Source organism: Pectinophora gossypiella, chromosome 10 (genome assembly GCF_024362695.1).
Source record: "Pectinophora gossypiella chromosome 10, ilPecGoss1.1, whole genome shotgun sequence".
Taxonomy (NCBI): Eukaryota; Metazoa; Arthropoda; class Insecta; order Lepidoptera; family Gelechiidae; genus Pectinophora; species Pectinophora gossypiella.
This window is the reverse complement of record NC_065413.1, coordinates 4,365,657-4,386,431: the sequence shown is the minus strand read 5'-3', so window position 1 is coordinate 4,386,431 and position 20,775 is coordinate 4,365,657. Positions and strand designations below refer to the sequence as shown.

At 37.4% G+C, this 20,775-nt stretch overlaps 1 protein-coding gene across 1 annotated transcript in view; it reads left to right on the top strand.

The window, feature by feature from the left end:
• Window positions 1-2,263: 2,263 nt before the first annotated feature.
• The window catches only part of LOC126370370 (C3 and PZP-like alpha-2-macroglobulin domain-containing protein 8), a 170,867-nt gene continuing 152,355 nt past the window's right edge, over window positions 2,264-20,775 (top strand). Inside the window, exon 1 of the mRNA XM_050015208.1 lies at window positions 2,264-2,328. Within this exon, the coding sequence (XP_049871165.1) occupies window positions 2,264-2,328 (65 nt within the window). The remainder of the gene's footprint in view (window positions 2,329-20,775) is intronic.

Genomic DNA, 20,775 nt, shown 5'->3' with positions numbered 1-20,775 from the left:
TTTTGTAGCGTCGTGACGTTGCGTTACATTTTGTATATTAACTGTTTGCGCGGTTCAAAATTATAACATTTTTCGGAGATTTTGTTTGCTAAAATCTGAATTTTGAAGCCTATAATTTGCAAGAGTAACATTATTGAGTACCTATAAGGTAAGGTTGGTGTCAGAATCAGCTTCGAATACCAACCAAAGTTTATCTATTATAATTTTTACTTGATAGTCAGTATAACATACATACATACATAAACTCACGCCCGTAATCCCTAATGGGGTGGGCAGAGCCACAAGCAATCAAAGACAACTTGCAGCCACTGTTGATACGATGTCGTAAGCTGGATATGATAAACCTTATGGTGATAAGGGATCAGCCTTTATCGCCCATAACATTAAATATCATTCATTCATTCATTAATTTATCATTCATTCGCCCATAGTCAGTATAATTAGGTTATTTTTCCGTTAATGCTGTTTGTACAATATATGGACTTAATTTGGGGTACTTAACGTTTCTTTTTGCTAAAGCCTGATAAAAAACGCGGTAACCTGGACGATTCGGGCCGGGGAGGGGGAGTTTCATTCTGTGTGAAAGTGTCTATTGAAAATATCGGAAAAATCTCGGCTCGGAACGCTACCACACTGACAAAACTGTTTGGTTATTATTTACAAAAAAATGTAGACCTTTGTTATTTTTTATTTCTTTTATTTTTGGTAAAAAAATGATAAAATATATACAAAACAATTTCGTTACAAGTAAATAATATTTAATTGTGTAGTCACTACATTTTTGTAAACAACCAAAAATTTACTTGAATTATTTTTTTTTGACGTGGCTTATTGTAGATTTACTAAATGGCATTAACTACTTGACCTCGATGTACATTGGAATTTAAAATTATGAAATGTTACATGTACGAGTCTAATGGTAATAATGCTACTCATTAATTAAATTAATAGGTACCGACATTTAATAAAGTGCTTTTGTAGGTAATATTTACAGCCAACCCTTACTCTATTAACATTAAATGCGGGGAGCATGTAAATACCCTTACCTGCACCAGACGTGACATAGCGCATAAATTACACGAAATTCGCGTTAATTTGCGCGAATTTACGCGAATTCGAGAACCCTGTTAATTCAAAAGAGATGTTCGATGTTTATGGCTCTTATTACCCTGTAATTAATTAATAATCTTCCTTACCCTACCCCTGATGGCTTTGTTCAAGCTGTAAGCCTTTTGTTTCATTTTCCCTAATGAAATTTTATGCGGCGCACTTTGTTTCCTTTATTCGCTTAAAAGGAAAATGTTTGAGAGAATTTCTTTTAATTGACGTCAAACATGAAGGCGGCAGTTGACATCTCTTTTCTTTCTTTTTCCACTCGTCCATGAAATGCCCATCCATTTTCAATTGAATATCTCTTTGACGTTTTAAGTATTTTTTTTGCAATATTAGTTTTCTTTTCATAAGTTTGTTGTAACGAATATTATTTGGATTAATTATACTTCAAGGTCAAATTTATCGTTCGTTGCCCTTGTAGGCTTTCATTAGACTTGAATTATTAAGTCTATTGAATTATTAAACTAATACCTTCGACTGTCTGTACATAAAATATTATTATCAGTGCTAACTTAAGTATTTAATTATTCATTATCATGAAAAGAATCGTTCAGAGAAACCAAAGAATAGTGTAATCATCTGTTTTTTCAGTTTTTGTAATGTATGTACTTATTAACTTTCATTGAAGTACTTTATAGTATATAATATGCATCAAAGTTCGTGTAACAACATGATAAAGTTATAAAGGTCCGCCATAAACATTGTTTTAGCTTACTGACCTCATGAATCCTCTATTTATGGCCTATATCCCCTTGAGTATGGACCTCTAAGCAATTTAAACCTCACGCGGGGATATACCTTATAAACTATACCGTTATCGAGACAACTGATATAAGTATTTCAATCCATAATAAAAATCGATTACATTTACCATACTTACGATGGTTAACTGTTTTTTATTGATGACGTCACTACAGTACTTCCATACAAATTTTAATTTTGGCGTTTCGGTTAAATTATCTCATTTGACTAAGGTACAAGATAGCATATTTATTTTCTTTACGAAAGCGAACCTCCCCCTCGAATTAAATCTGTCTGGGTGTTAGTCCAATAACAGGGCGAGACTAAATAGGAAATCTTCTTTGCAGATCGACTCGAGGAACTGGCAATATCCGGCGCTGCGGGAAATGTGTTGACGTGAGCTATCAACATGGCTACCTTAGCGCTCTTCATAGCGCTCCACTTCGCGTTCGCGAGCGCTGGCAAGTGCAATACGTAAGTATTTTAAATAGTGCAGTCAGTTCCCTAATGTGTAGCGTGTGCAACATTTGCTGTATCAATCACTATATACCCTATCTTTATACCGTAAAAAGCCTGCATAATGTAGTGTACCTAATAATAAATAGTAAGTACATATAATAAAACTTGTGTAAAGTTAGGTTGAATGACATGGTGAGATATGCTGAAAAGCATTAGATGAGATTTGCACAGGGAGAGGGGCCATACCATGTATTTTTTAGATACAAACCTTAGTAGCCAACTGGATAGAAAGTTAGATCCTCATTATCATCTTCATGGCGTTATCCTCTTATGACAGGATCCGCTTACTCAAACTGAAGATTTGACAGATCCAGTTTTTTTAGAGAAGCGACACTTTATCTGACCTTCCAACCCGCGAAGGGAAAATCAGCCGAATATTGGTTAGGTCACACACCTGCGAAAAGCATATCTCGGGAATATGGGTTTTCTTACGATGTTTTCTTTCGCCGCTGATTACTTGAGGAAGCGTCGAGGAAGCTTTTAAGTCAGCTACCTTTGCTTTCTCTGTAGCGCTGAGCAGTGAGTTATCTGCATAAATAATATAAATAAAATCGAAATATATTTAAGACCTAGTTCTACTTAAGACCCGACGTTCAAACGTACTATTTTAAGATACGGCTTCTTATTTTCAAAGGAGTAGAAGTTATATGAACAATTTTTCAAAAGTTTGCTCATATCGCTTGTAGGGTATTTCCTAGCCGACGAGAAATTGAATAGCTTTTAAAGTAACAGAAACCTAGCAGCTACTTTCATTCGCAGAGCCGGCGTAAGCCGTACGTAAAAATGTATCTCTCCTTCCTAGAAACTGTGAAAGGCATACATACAATACAAAGGCTATTCAAAATTCTAGATTAAGTAAATTAAATTAATCTTTTTAAGGTTTATGTATAATTTTTTACAATAAAATACAGATAATATTTTAAATTTGTCAAAAAATCAATTTAAAGCTCATATGAAGCTTACTTTACGTAAAAATGCTTATTATTGTTATAAGATACCTAAATGATAAAAATGTCTGGTATTGAATGTGTTTCTCTAGTTATTAAATAACTTGTAATGTATACCCTCATTGATTTAAAAGATGTGTTGCTGTTGCAGTTTCTTGTCATTTCTTCTCCTCAGTCCTAACACCTTGCGAAATGACGTAAATTCAAAAATGTTACATTGACCTTCAACTAGTTTATCCATGATAATTCTCTTCCTCTCTCTATTTAAGAGCTGCGCTCTTGTCGGTGGAGTAATCGCCATTCTTCTCTTCTTCCCGCCAAAACCTTCACCTCCCGATACGACACGACCTGCACCTTCTCTTTCCATGATAATTACGTTCAATAAATGATTCTGATTTCTGATTTCATGTTCGTTTTGGGCCTTGGGCTTAGCCAAGTTGCAAACGATTATGACAACCGACAAGTGACAGTGATAAAAATGTACGTGATTGACATTTCACCTTATATGTCAATCCCATACATCCACATCCATACATTACCTATACAGGGTGTTAGTGTCATCGTAACGAAAACTTTGAAAGATGATTGAGACCATGATTCTGAGTTGATATCATAAGTGCAATTTTCCGCCGCAAAAGTATGAGACTGAAAATAATTAAAAACAACACTAAAATTTTCATGAATTTTCTAAACGGAAATTCCACTTGATATCAACTCATGTGTAATCATGGTTTGAATCATCTCCCTCGGTATTCGTTACGATGACACTTAACATCCTCTATATTTAGACTTATCGAACAAGAACCAGAAAATTCAATTCTTACTCGTCATAGTATTTTTTTGTGTATATACTTATTTCATAATTAGACATTTTGTCTTTTTGGTCAAACTGTTTGTCAAACAGTATTGGTGTGAATTACTGTATTTCCAAACTAGGGCGGTAATATCAAGTTTTCAATTTCTACCGGTGGTCCTGTACCAATAAGTGGTGTGAAATGTTAGCTTTTAGGAATATTTCAAAGTAGCATATAAACTGTCGTGTTAGTGGAAGTACTACTCGTAAATTTGCTGTAAGTATATTGCAAGATGTTATCGATTTCGAAGAGGTAAATGCCACATTTATGTATTACCATAGAATAAGAAGTAACACTATGTATAGAACGGCAACTTTCCGCTCCCCACCAGCATCTGAGATAGGTTTACCTCACCCTCCCAAGAACATAGTTTTGACTTGAATCGTATGGCGTCAGACGTCACACATATAGATGCGCGTCTACGATAACGTCAATGTGTGGTGTCTATGTAAAACGAGGTTGTTTGAATGAAGTGTCAGGGGTGTGGTATTACTTTTGGAATTAAAGTGAGAATTCTTAACACTTTCATAACATAGCGTCACGCCTGTGTAAGCCTATGCGTCCATGTTAAAGTCCCACGTAATAGGGAGCGAGATTCATCATCATCATCCCATTAACGTCCCCGCTGCTGGGGCACGGGCCTTCCCTATGGATGGATAGGGAGATCGGGCCTTAAACCATCACGCGGGCCCAGTGCGGATTGATAGTTATTAACGACTGCTAATGCAGCCGCGACCAACGGCTTAATGTGCCTTCCGAAGCACGGAGGAGAGCGAGATTATTAACACTTTTGCCTTATACAACCTCATAAAAATCAAAATCGCATTTAAAACTTCTTTCCATCAAATAAACTACCGGCGTCAAAGTGAAACACCAAGTCAAAACCTCGACTAAATGAAATTTAGGCCTCAAAATTGTCCACGAAAGGTGAAAAAGGAACGTGAAAAACGCGGCAACGGCCGCGGAGCGAAAGTAAAATCGTGTCAAGTGCCATACGAGCAGTAAATACTGGGACAACTTCACTTGGTACAAAAGAAACTAGAACTGTGCCGTGAAGTTGTTTCACACGAGAAACTACGGAAGTTCGCGTTTCTAGTGAGGATAATGAGGGAAGACATTTAGGGGTACATTGTGACGTATGTTATATATGAAACTACATGGTAAGTGTACGTACAATGAACAATGTATGACCAAAAGATTGTATTGTTCACTACCCATTCAACGACCTCCGTGGTCCAGTGGTTGAGCGTTGGACTCACGATCCGGAGGCCCCGGCTTCGATTTCCGGTGGGGACATATCACAAAAATTACTTTCTGGTTCCTAATTTGGTTAGGTCATTACTCGCTGATTACCAGATTGTCCGAAAATAAGATGATCCGTGCTTCGGAAGGCACGTTAAGCCGTTGGTCCCGGTTACTACTTACTGATGTAAGTAAGTAGTCATTACATGAGCCATGTCAGGGGCCTTTGGCGGCTTAATAGTAATCCTGACACCAGGGTTGATGAGGTTGGTATTCCACCTCACAACCCACACAATAGAAGAAGACTACCCATTCAAACCGTTTCACTTTAGTACAATTAACCTATAGTTGTTGAAGTAATGGACACTATAACATTCAAATCAACCAGATACAACGGAAAACTTGAAGCCATTTTTGACAGGAAGCCACACCCCGGACACTTCATACTAAAATCGAATTCTTACCGTATGCCTTCTAATCGCATGAGTGCGAGACAAACAGTAGGCGCGCGCTCTCTTTTCCTCCTTAGCGACTTACGGCTATCTAGACTAAAGTTAGACCCAGAGGGGGTAATGTAATTATAACTTGACATCAGATACGAACATTAGTGCGAGGTGGAGAGTTAGGCCGGGTTTCTACTGACGCGGAGATGGGCGGAGAAGAGCGGAGATGTGCGGATTTGACCAATCACAGCGGTCGAGAGAGCGAAACACGAAGTCGCTCTGTCACTCTCTCCCTCACGGTGATTGGTCGATTCCTGCACATCTCCGCTCCTCTCCGCACAGCTCAGCGTCAATGGAAACGCACCCTTACAGCTCTACACGTACGTACTGTTATAGAATGCAAATGCTAGTAGAAATGCTTACCTTTACCCAAAAACCACTAATTCTGTATAAATTGTAATAGTCAGCACCTTATTCTCCTAGCCTCCTCTTCCCACGCAATCTAGTTAGTCTGATCCCATCCACCACGCGGTACACAACTCTATTCTAATTTATGTTTTTTTCCAAATCTGTATTTCAATTCCAAATTCAAAGTAAAATATAATTTTTAGTTTAATTCAAAATAGTCTTTTTAAAACCGATATTTCAAAATCCATATAACAGTACGTAGTATTATTCTATGACTTACCTATCTAAATAGGTAATTTATAATTTCGCTGAATAAATGACCATCACAACAGTAAAATATACCATATCTTACAATGAGAGACTTTCCATGCTACGTTCCTCAAAAACAATATAGGTACCTAGATGGCGCTGTAAAAAAAAAATCCCTCGTTTAACCTTCAAAAAAAAAATTCGTTTCGTTTCGTTTAAAAAAAATGTCATGGATAACAGACTAATGCATCTTTTATGTTTGGGTATAAATGATAACCCTTTTTATTACACTCAAGGACAATTACATCTTCTACCCATTAAAATTCATCATCATCAGCCCATTAACGTCCCCACTGCTGGGACACGGGCCTTCCCTATAGATGGATAGGGAGATCGGGCCTTAAACCATCACGCGGGCCCAGTGCGGATTGATGGTTATTAACGACTGCTGATGCAGCCGGGACCAACGGCTTAACGTGCCTTCCGAAGCACGGAGGAGCTCGAGATGAAAACTTTTTTTGTGGTCACCCATCCTATGACCGGCCTTTGCGAAAGTTGCTTTACTTCAACAATCGCAGACCGAGCGCGTTAACCGCTGCGCCACCGAGCTCCTCACTACTACTTATTGCGGACTTATTGCTGTTCAGCAATAAGGCCGCCTATTGTGCTTGTTTTTATTTGAATGTTTAAGTCCTTTGTATATGTCGTTGTGCAATAAAGTATTATTGATTGATTAAGAAGCAATCTAGGTAGGTAGCAACATAATTCTATACATAATATGTATTATGATCCAAATATCAAGCAACAACTATTTTTTAATATCCTTCTGCCATTACATTGCATTTTTGAATAATGATGTACTTACCCGAGTATTGAGAAAATAGGTTATTATGACGTTAAATCTCTACAGCGCCATCTGTATTATTTTTCGGGAACGTAGCATGGAAAGTCCCTCAGTCGAAAAACAAACAGTCATGAAAACCAACATCATCAGTCATGTGTGTGTGATGTGTGTGTGTATGAGTCAGTCAATCAGACGTGAAATAAATTACTATGAAAATGGGTTATGTAAAGATGGGGGTAAGAATAGCACTGCATTTATGTCTTTAAAAATATACAGACATAAAGAAAAATTTTAATTAAGCTAATTAAAGCACATAATAACGGGTTCTTACCGCATGGGTTCCCCATTTAAACGCGGTGAGAACCCGTTATTATGTGCTTTAATTATGATAATAACCGCGTAAACTTAAAACAATGTTTAATTAAGCTCACTGATTTGACCCATTTTAAAAGTCCGTCAAGACGAAACATCCCGAGTCATCAATTACTTTGGGATTACGAAGGCGACCTGTCACTGTTTTATTCTTCCCAATTCCTCATCGTAAGCGAGAAGTCAAAGTTGAAGTGATGGACGTAATGAGGCTGTATCATTAACTAATGTCCATCAAACGGGAGAACGCTGACTGTGGTCATAGTATAAAGAATAATACTACGTATAGAACAACATATTATAGATATTTGCCATGCCCCACGATTTTATTTTAGTCTAATCAATGCGTGCATATGTTTAAAATTTGTATAATATTTCAAAATCATCTTTTTGACATACTTAAATTAATATGTAATACATTGCATTTTTAGGAATTTATGTGAACGTAGATATTTTCACAAAGTGAGTAGATTACATACATGCATAGATATACATAAACACACGCCCGTATTCCCCGAAGGGGTGGGCAGAACTACAAATAATCAAGAAACTATTTGCAGCCACTTTTGATACACAGTCCTAAGGTGGACAATAATAAACCGTAGTTATTATTTAGAAAATGTAACAATGTACATATTGGTACCCATGACTGAATTTTTTTAATTATTTTTTAGCTTTTAGTACATTTATCTGCGACATTACTAAGTATGTCTTTCAATAAAACCTTACACATTTTTTTTACCTTTTTTTATCTCAGATCATACACGAAACACAATTTCCTTTATAATTGAGGGGAACCAGCTTTTGCATTAGTTAAATGAGAATCGGAGTGCAGAATGCATTAAATGGTGTTTATGTTAATTAATTATTCAACAACGATTGTAATCGGGTTACGACTGATTAATTAATTTGTGAACCAGATTTCAATGAACAGTATGTATGTAGCTGCGCAGTCGTGAACACTTTGTTTTGAAATACTTTATGTCGATAAATAAAAATTGTTAACGTTTTGTAACGCAAGCGCCTATTCAAATTAGCAGAGCAAAGCTTACAAATGTCGATATTGCTTCATACCTATCGTCGTCATTATGTTATATTTATGTTGTATGATTCGAGAAGAATTTCAGTTGATCATTTCCTATTTCATCACCCGTCGTCGCGGAGCCGTGGTAGCCCAGTTGGTAGAATTACCACCCCACTCACACACACTCACTCACTCTCTTTGGGGTTGGCCTCTCACTTCGAGGTCGTAGGTTCGAATCCAGCACAGGCTTAAATCAATGATTGTCTTTGTTTTCGAATTCATGTTTGATTTATAAATTATTATCACGTCCTCAACGGTGAAGGGAAACATCGTGATGAAACCCACATTCCCAAGAAATACATTTTCGGAGGTATGTGACCTAGCCTGTATTGGCTATTTTCCCTTCGCGTGTTGGAAGGTCAGACAGGCAGTCGCTTCTGTAAAAACCAAACCTGTCAAATCTTCAAGTTAGGTAAGCGAACTCTGTGAAAAACGGGATAACGGGAGTATATTTGATTTGATAACGTTAGGAAGATGGTGATGTACTAACTAACAGCCTTCAATATCTCTGTTTTTTAATGTGTCTCTGGTTTGAATCCCGGGTCAGGCTTTAAACCACTGAACTCGGCTTTATGAGTTTGTATTCACGTTTAGATCATGGACAAATGATATCCATTGGTTTTTCAACATATATTATATCGAATATCATATTTATATATCATATATTTTGGTTAATAGCTTTAGGTTCGCTCCCTGGCTTAAATATAGTTGACGAGGAATGGATGTACATATATTATACTGTACACCTTTGCCAACCACTTCAGAGATATAGGCGTGATGCAATATTTATGTTGCACGTAGAATTTTTTTATTATTTAAATACATCTTTAACATTCCACTCGAGTAAATGATGTATTTTTCATCTAAAAGTAATCAATCGTTATTAAAACATGTTACGAGAATTTTTAAATTGAATTTATTTATCCCTCTCATCTTGCTTAATCAACTCTGTGGAATTTGTACCGGTGATCTGATTTCGCTGAAGACTTAAATCATACTCACTTGACTCAAGTTTATGCTACAGGATGTTTACGAAATAGATTAAAATTAAAAATCAAGTCACGTTCCGGAAAAAACTGAGAATAAAATGTTTAATATAATTTTCTCGAAATAATGATTTATATTACTAAGATGCGTAGTCGTTGCATAAGTGGGTATATTATGCTAAAGTAATGTTTTACGAATGGATAATGCTACACCGACAACAGCGTGGCTTTTAAATAAGTGATGTGATGAATATTTTATTCACCAAATTAAAATAAACATGGATAAGCAACTAGACTTATTATTATTATATATTATTCATCATCATCAGCCCATTAACGTCCCCACTGCTGGGGCACGGGCCTTCCCCATGGATGGATAGGGAGATCGGGCCTTAAACCATCACGCGGGCCCAGTGCGGATTGATGGTTATTAACGACTGCTCATGCAGCCGGGACCAACGGCTTAACGTGCCTTCCGAAGCACGGAGGAGCTCGAGATGAAAACTTTTTTTTGTGGTGACCCATCCACATATATTATTATTATGAATATTTTATTTGTATTGTATTTTTTTTTTGACCGGGCTGGTCTTTAAGCTGGTGTAGATAAAATATACATTGCCTTTTACTACACTTACATAATTATATATGTATAATATATTGTTACGGGTTAGGCAGGATCTCCCCACTCTGATATGTATACGGTTTTGACTTTTTACATACGTAACGTATATACATTATCGCACATAACGAGTGTAGAAAACAAAATTTAAACACAACAACATCGTTTACGAAGTAAGCACATTCTCCTACCACAAAAAGTTTATCTGAAAAATCACCAGAGAGCATCCTGTATAAATTCTGTTTGTCATCCTTTATACGACGCCTCGACACCGAAAATCAATTAATCATTTCCCTCTTGCTAATAAAATTTACTACTTGACGTCACTCTGAGGGAGAAAACTCGATTTATTTTGTAAAGTCATCTATTTAATTGAAGCAACTTCGAGACTGCTGAAAGAGGACCGAAGGAGGGTTTCACAAGTGCCTTCGTAAGATTTTTTATTGTTAACCCTTCCACCAGTGATTTAGTGCTGTTTTTAGTAGTTCCAGGAAGGGGTTGTAAGTGTATTTTTTGTGCTTATGTTTGATATTTTATAAAGCAAGGAAAGTAAGAGATTGGTCCTCGGGCCTTAATTCACTCTTAGCGATTCGACGTCCTGAGGGGTTAAAAAGGCCACATCAAAGCAATTCTTCTAAAAATGCAATATTGCTATTTGACATTTGTTAGCTTTGCGCACTTACACTTCCTTTCATAGGCGCAAATGTCAAATTGCAATATTGCTGTTTTAGATGAATTGCGTTCATTTTGCCTTTTTAACCACCCTGTGCAGTTTCCTTTTTTCTACACTATGGTTATTATAGTTCAAAGATTAAAAAACCCACATTAAAGCAATTTATCTAAAAATCAATATACTTATAGCAAGTTGACGTTTAAATGCGCATTGTCAGTAAATGTCAAATAGTAATATTGCCTTGATACTTTGCCTTGATGACATTTTAATGTAATATGGCCTTTTAAACCCCCGCCCCTGTTCTAGCTACATCCATGTAATAGATCCAGTGGTTGAGCGTTGGTCTTACGGAGGTCCAGGGTTCGAATCTTAGTGGGGACATATCACAAAAATCACTTTGCTGATGTTGCAGGCTTGAACACTCCATTGTCTGAAACTAAGATGATCCGCGCTTGGAAGGGCACGTTAAGTAGGTAGCATTTACTGAAGTAATAATGTAACCGTTACATGAGTCATATCGGGGGCCTTTGGCGGCCATTTACAATCCTGCTACCAGGATTGATGGGGTCTGTCATTAATCTCACAACCTACACGAGATAAAAACTACATCAATGTTAATTGTGAAATGTGAGTGGCATTTGTCTCTCCGTTAGAAACAAGCGTAAATACCAATCATTTTGCATTTCTATTACCAATAATTCAAATGACCCACATCGCTTCAGAACACAGCATAATCGCTATATGTATTCAATTCCACTCAGTATCTAATAAAGGACTGTGAACAAGAAATAATTATCTTTCCGGTTCGTTGGGAGCCAATTTCTTCATACAGTGACGTAGGTAAGGCAGGGGGAGCTTTGGGACAGGCCTATTCTGGGGTCTCTCTCTTTATTTAAGAGCTGCGCTCTTGTCGGTGGTGTAATCGCCATTCCTCTCTTCTTCCCGCCAAATCCTTTATCTCCTGATACGACACGACCTGCACCTTCAGGGGTGCAGGGGCGCGGGGGGTTTATTCAGGGGTGCCACCCGCCAAAATAATCAATTTACTCTCAAACCATTATTACTAATTTTACTTACTTATACTAATAACCTCTAAGCCTCTATTAGTTGAGTCGAAACGTAAGTCTTATTAATATCAGCACTGGCCCCGATTCCTGCAGACACCTCCTAATTTTATTTTAAGTTATACCCGTCATTTTCTTACCTGCCGAAAAGGAAAGGGACATATAATTTATAGAGCACAATTTTAACAAAAATAAAATCAGATGGTGTCTACATAAATTAGCACCATTAAGTCTCTATTTTAACGGTGTTTTAATTTTAACAGATTTTGATGAAACTTGCACAATTCCTGTAGTTGAACGATACTTAAACCAATAAAAGTAATTATTGCAATATAATAATTTTAGTTGCTGAGACCTACATACATACGCCTGGGAAATTTGGCACACGTGGTTTAAAGCCCAAATAGACTAACATATACAAATATTGCGTAATTCCAACAATCATAGACATACGGGCCAAATAATAACCTCCTTCATTTTGAAGTTGGTTAAAAACTGACACATTATAATAGTACTTATTCAACGTTTCAATCAAGTTATCGTTGCAAATGTGCATATAATATTCGTAATGTTGCGAATGTCTGTATAATTTGAGTTAGAAAAAAATATAAATAAATATTTGTCAATGCTCAAAATCATAAAACACCCCTATATAACGTCCCATTGCTGAGCATAGGCGTCCACTCAATCAATCAGAGGGAGTATGAAGCATGCTATATCATACTTATTTGAATTTATTATTCGAAAGCCAAGTGCAGTATTTTAAGCGGGATGTGGTAGTAAATAGAATCACGTGATCTCTGCCTACTCCAATAAAAAATAATATCCTTTTCTTGACCTGTCTTATTGTAGATTTGCCGCAGATGGTATAAACTTTTTGGCCCATTGATTTACCACTATCGTAGATACTGCGCTTGATACAAAAATGCGGCAAAAACTTGGCGCTGCGTGCTGGTTTAGCTATACATTCGTACACAGCGGTATGTACATTCAATAAAGTCTTATCAAATTAAGAAAGTATGCATCGTCTTATTGCGTATATTAGCGCGTGATGCTTCGTAACGCTGTCGGGTTGTACTGCGAAAATTAAAATGTTTATACTATGATTTAATATGCACAATGTCATTACTTATTAGAAATTAATGATATTCCATCCTTCATTTTTCGTTTTGAGCTTCTATTTTTGCAAGTTTTTACCACGCACTCCCCCGTGTTGCCAGTTCGGCGCCTACTCGCGCACTGACGTAAAGAACTGTCAACGTCGCTATATTAACAGTAACTTTGCGTTCCAATTTTTGAGCGCTGATGTTCAATTTACGGTAGTAGTGAACGTATGATTTGGCTGGACAAATGGGGACCGGTGAGGGCTCTCACCCGGTGTTATATCTTATGTTAAGTTGATAGTATTGATTTTTAGGGTGACAAGTCAATATTTGCACGGGGTGCCACCTATCCCTAAATACGGCTCTGCCTAGATACAATGGAATGTTCCACATCTAATGTTATGTATGGCTAATTGCAGATGTACAAGGGAGGAATTCTCTGATGAACACTTCGCTTTGATTGATAATGCTTAGGGTGGTCTGTGGCGAAATGACTTACATTTTATCATTCACTATTTTGGTTTCGTTTTGTCTTTGCCAAGAGAAATTCTTATAAGCAATAACGATTGGGTAATATGCTAACTTTTTGGATGATACTTACCTTAAACATTTGGAGATAATTTAATGAGGGATTTTCCCGGCTGCGTTTCTCAAAAATAATATTATAGATGGAATTGTACAGATTTTTCCTCGTTTAACCTTCTAATTTCATGGATAACAGACATACGCATCTTTTGTGGTTGGTTTTGGGTATAAACGATGACCCTTTTTATTGCAGCCTGGCACAATTACATCTTCCACCCATTCTTATTCTGATCAAAATAAAGAGAAGCAATATAGGTAGCAGTACTCTGTCTGACGCAAGTGGGATGGCGCCCAGAGAAGTCTATTACAAAGCCATACAAGGACTCCTGTCCTCCGCTTCTGAATAGTACTGACAGTTACTGTTGCCCTCTGTCAGGTTCCAGGTTACAGTCCCTGTGGTCTTGTATGGAACCAATTTTAAGTTATACCTGTCATTTTCTTATCCGCAGAAAAGGGATGGGTAATCGACAGGCATAAAATTTATGGAACACACAAGCCTCTGCCTATCCCTTCGCATATACAGGCGTGAAGATATGTTATGTTACGATGTCATGTTGTGCACAACAGAAAATCCTTGACAATCACTCGACTTTGATTGATAATGCTGTGCGGATCGGTTTGTATCTAACGACTGACGGCGATAAATCTTATTCTCGTGAGCTTTTTGCTTTTATTGACAGCAACAAAGAATCTCCAAGGCCGCGTTCAGGGACACGCGGGGCGTCACGCAGCGCGGGGCGCGGGGCGTCAAGCGATTTCTCCATTCATGGAGAGGCAGCGCGACAGCGAGGCATGGCATTTCAGTGACATATCGGTTCTTGTCGCGTCACCCACTGCGTTGCCAGCCGCGTCACCCGTTAAAGTTATGATTCAAACAAACGCCTGCAAAAACACTTCTCCGTGACCGCTCAGTACATTGCCATACGTTTGTTTTTTCCGGCGATCCGCGCCGCCCGCCCCGCCGCTTGACGCGACGCGTATCCCTGAACGCGGTCTAAGTGTAGGATAGACATATTTTAGCTTTTAGAATCGTTAATGTAGTATATTGTATGTGATATCATTGTTTAGAATACTGTCCATAGTATATAAAACTAGCCCGTCTTTTGCGATGTTTTGTTATAAAACACAAATCTGAATGTGATTTTTGAAAAGACGCTTACGAAGTTTTCACTAAAGCGACGTTATACAGAGATGTAAAACAAAAAAAAACAGGGTGGGTTAAAAATGCCATATGGCAGCAATTGATGCTATTTTTGACATTTGAATAGAATAGAATAGAATAGAAAAAGTTTATTATAAAAGAACGCCACACACAAAAAAAGACAACAATATCACATCAAATTTCCACTAAAACAATTACAAAAAAGCAAGACGGAACGACGGACGGACGGTTGCTTGCATTGCGCACTTACTTTTATATGCGCAAATGTCAAATTGGAATATTGCTTTTTCAGATGAATTACTTCGATGCGATGTGGCCTTTTTAGCCCCCCAAGAAATCGTATTACATATTTATAAAACTTTTTTCTCTCTCCTTTTGTTCTTACATACTAAATACCTACTTAGGTATTGTTCTTGAAGTGGATCAGAGTTCACATTACCCCAATTTGAAGCTTAACACTCTGTTTTAATGTAATGTACCTATCGCTAATTGCAAATGTGTTTACAAGAGAAGGCATTATGTCTTGATGAACACTCTCCTTTGATTAATAATGCTATGTACCCTCCTTTGAGTTTCCTGTAGTTAACAGCTCACATTTATCATTCGCGTATTGGTGGTATTGGTTGGGGTTTGTTAGAGATAGCTCACACGTTTTGGAAAACGTGTGACTTACATTGTCGCTGGTTCAAATCCCGGCTCGAGCTATATACCCATTGACTTGATACAAAAATGCGACGGAAACTTGGCGTTTGTTTAGCTATACATTCGTACACAGCGGTATATACATTCAATAAAATCATACACACACGCAAACACACAATCATACATACATACTTACATATCTGCACCCACTTTACAAACGCAAACACATCAAATCTTACTCACCCATAACCTTGTGCAACAGTACCCACCTAATTTGTCATTGTTATTATGTACATTATATCCGCTCTCATTATTGTATAATATGTATTTTGATTTGTCAAACTTTTTAATTGGCTGTATAAGTATGTAATCTTAAGTTGTTAATATTGTAGTTTTATCCTGTAAAGTTTGCAATAAACGATAAAAAGAATATATATATATATATATATATATATATATATATATACAAATATATTAACAGTAACTTTGTGTCCCACTTTTTGAGCGCTGATGTTCAATTAACGGTAGTAGTAAATCTATGTATATACCACTGAATTTGACTTGTGAGCATGGATTTACGTATTGATCTTAGATAATTGATATCTCGTGGTGTGAAGGATTTGTACCTGGTTGATGGCAATAGGATCTCGTTCTATTACACGGGACTGAAACATAGCTAGGAAGGAGTGGGTGTTTATACAATACACTCCTACCTACCCTTTAAGGGATGCAGACGTGATGTTAAATATGATGTTACTTTAGCTCATTAGGACCTACGTTACGTCACCGCAACGGACTGTCTTTCGTAGAGCTCAATAGAGTGTATTTTTTTGACATGACTGATTGTAGATTTGCCGCAGATGGCATTAACTACTTGGCCAGACAAATGAGGAGCGCTGAGAGCTCTCACCTAGTACAAAATTGAAGACAACAGGCTTAAGGGTGCCCAGTTGGCCGCAAACCTCGGCTCAGGGTGCCGACTGAGAGGAAGAATATTTGAAATAATTAATCGACCCTAGTGGGCCGATAGCGATAAGCGCCGAATGAGGGAAATCGTCGAACACGCCGGCAGGGTCGGCATCGGGGTTCTGAAGTGTTTGATACGAGCTGAACAATAGAGTGGAGATCCGCACCCGGTTTTAGGTAAGCAGATACCATGAATAACGATATAACGCTAGGGAGATAATTTCGCTTCCAATCAACAAAAGCCACTGCAATGTCGATAAACAGAAGAGCAATGAAATAGAATGTAGACACCAAGCGTGCACCTAACATCGTGTTATTACTGTTTGTGACATAACATCCTACAGGGATGATAGATGCCACTGGATATGACTAGAAAATATATCATTCTAATCTTTATAATATATGGTCTATTGGTTAGAGCGTTAGGCTCACGATGGGGGTATAGTCGAAATCACTTTTTACAAGCTTTTATTTAACTTGCAATGTATGTATGTATGTATGTATGTTTGTGTGTTCGGGTGGAATTTTATAACTCAATTTTAAGGCACTTGCCCTCAACCGATTGAGCTGAAATTTTGCATGCACGTGTATATCCGATGACAATGCAATATTATTATGACATGGAGCTGATCTGATGATGAAGTCGGAAGATAGCCATAGCAACTCAGTAATTAAATAACATAACCCCATCGAGTTTGGGCTCGTTTGATTCGCCTAGATGAGTACTTAGATGCTAGATGGTAACCAGGGTCTGATGATGGAGCCGGAAGACAGCCAAAGGAACTCAGTACTTAAACGACACAACCCCATCGAGTTTGGGCTCGTTTGATTCGCCTAGATGAGTACTTTGGAGCTAGATGGTAACCAGGGTTCGATGGTGGAGCCGGAAGATAGCCAAACGAACTCAGTACTTAAACGACACAACCCCATCGAGTTTGGGCTCGTTTGATTCGACTTGATGAGCACTTTGGTTCTAGATGGTATCCAGGGTCTGATGATGGAGCCGGAAGACAGCCAAACGAACTCAGTATTTAAACAACACAACCCCTTCGAGTATGGGCTCGTTTGATACTTACAAGCTTTTATTTAAATTGCATTGTATGTAGATATGTTTATATGTTCGGGTGAAATCTTACAACTCAATTTTGAGCGTTTGCCCTCAACTCATTGAGCTGAAATTTTGTATACACGTTTAGTTTGGATGACAATGCATGATTAACTGTATAATGTCATTCTAAATCCAACATGGCGACGTACCCTAGATGGCGGACCAATTATTTTTAATGCGCTCCTACAATATGGATATCTAATAAAAAGACTAGCCAAGAATAACTAGAAATAATGTGACGTCACTCTTAGTAGGGTGAAATCGTTAGAAGGGCTCCTAATTGAAGAGTTGGATTGTTCAAAATTAACTGGCAAACGACCTTGCAATAATGATGCGTTGAATGAGATGAACAGACTTAGGAACTTACAAGGTGAAAACTAAAAAGTATAAAATAAATTAAGGTAAAAAAATCTTTAAAAACAAGCTTTTATTTAAATGCGCTAAAAAGAAAAAAATAAACTTTTACACTATAACTTTACTGTCAACTTATAACATTTCAAATTCAACATATTTGACACAATTTATATGTTTTAAAAGCTTGTCGCGAGATTTAAGTACTCGTATTTACTTTCTTAGTTTAAAATTTTTAATAGGCAGGTATTTTAAAACTTGCTTTTAAAATTACGAGTAGGTACTTAAATCTCGCGACAAGCTTTTAAAACATATAAATTGTGTCAAATATGTTGAATTTGAAATGTTATAAGTTGACAGTAAAGTTATAGTGTAAAAGTTTATTTTTTTCTTTTTAGCGCATTTAAATAAAAGCTTGTTTTTAAAGATTTTTTTACCTTAATTTTTGAGATTGTCATTTGTTTGGTAAGGAATTTGCTGGCTTGAGTCAACTGTGATTCGGAGGGCACGTTAAGCCGTTGGTCCCGGCTATTAGCCGTAAAAACATCTCCACCAACCCGCAGTGGAGCAGCGCGGTGGAGTATGCTCCATATCCCCTCCGGTTGATTGAGGGGAGGCCTGTGCCCAGCTGTAGAACGTATAGACTGTTTATGTTTATGTTATGTAGACTAGAATATTTCATTAAAATATTCATGAAATGTCGTGTATTCCGAAGTTCGCGCACATAAACGAACCTTATTCTACCTTGAAGCATTTAGTACAAGTCCCTTCCCAAAATATTACTTGTTTCATAACCGCTTACAAAGAATGTAACCGTTTTATAGATCAACGAGACCTTTACAAAGTTCTTTGGCTTAATTTGTTTGATATCAACATTTTTTTTTAATTCAAGAGCTCGCGCGGCTAGCGCTCTTGTCGGTGTAGCATACTCCATTCTTGACTATCAAAGGTCAATTCTTTGACTTCTTTCTAAGACACGACGTTCGTCATATCTTTAATTTGTTCCACGTAAGTACTTACTTACATCAGTCAGCAGTAACCGGGACCTACGGGTTAACGTGCCTTCCGAAGCACGGAGTATCTTACTTTCGGACAATCAGGTGATCAGCCTGTTATGTCCTAACCAAACTAGGGACCAGAAAGTATTTTTAGTGATATGTCCTGGACCTCAGAATCGTGAGCGTGACGCTCAACCACTGGACCACGTTGGTCGTTATTTGACGATGGGACATGCTTACCTAGAAATTGCCTATTACTATTGCCTACTACTATACCCCTAAACTATCACTTCCAGACTAGAAACCTCCCTGTTCTGAAACTGAATTCCGCTGTCTGCTACAATGAGCTTTGTCCGTGATGCACCCACAACGCCTGCAAAGGAAAACCTAGTGAATTTCCTCACACACTCTATACACACTTTATACACTATAAAGGTATGCTTACATGAATTTGCTTTATTGCTTCATACACTAATGAACTATTAGCAGTTCATCATCACCCAAGGATGATGATACCCAGAGCGGGATAACCCTAGGCCATTCCGTTTTTAGTCGGTGGTCAGCTTACCTAACCTGAATTGGCAGGTCCGGTTTTTTACAGAAGCCACTGTCTAACCCAAACACGCGAAGAGAAAATCAGCTCAGGCAACAAACAGGTTAACTCATATAGGTACATTCAAAACGAAATTCTCGGGATGTGGGTTTTCTCACGATGTTTTCCTTCACTGTTGAGCACGTGAAAATCATTAACCGAACATAAATCCGAACACAAGCTACTAAAATGAAAGTCATGTCATTGTAAATTGAAACGGAAAAGAAATTTCGCCTAAACTAAATTAAATTTTGTAAAATTAACTTCATTTTAAATACATTAAGTATTTACGTTTTAATTAACGCGCTTTGAGAGTGCTTCGTTTTATTTTTAGGAAGTTTTGTATAAGTAAACGTAGAGAAAATATAGGATAAATAATATAATTAACAATTATAATTGATAAAATTAGTATATTGATGAGCGAGGAAAATATAATACTTATAACTAACTCGTACTTGTCTTAAATGCTAGCACTTATCAACAGCTATTTCCGGAAAAGTAGTTTATGCTATTTGCGGGAAATCTTCAATAAGTCACGTCAGAAAAAAAATGTAATCTAAAGCTATTGACATAAAAAGGACACGTAAACGTAACATAAACAGCCTATACTATACGTCCCACTGCATGGGCACAGGCGTCCCCTCCATCAACCGGAGGGGGTATGGAGCATACTCCACCATGCTGCTCCACTGCGGGTTGGTGGTGGTAAATAACGTGGTAAATGGACAAACAAAGTAACATTTTATATTTCTTAATTTTACCTACAGATTTGGGGGAGGCCTATGCCCAGCAGTGGGCGTCGTACGGCTGATGATGATGACCTACAGAATAAATTACAATCAAGCCAAAACTACGACTTATCGGCCCTTTTACTAAGAATTTAAATTGTATAGAAATTTAAATTGAACTACTACACACATGACATCTTATAAATAAATAGACTGACATTTAATAAGGTATTTTTCTAAAAAAGCTAACGAACCATGTTGTAAATACGTATACATTAAGCTACGTAGATAGTATACGTTCGTTCCATCAAATTAAGACGTTCAAATAAAGTTCAACAATACAATACAATAAAAATGCACTTTATTGCACCAAAATAAAAAGAAA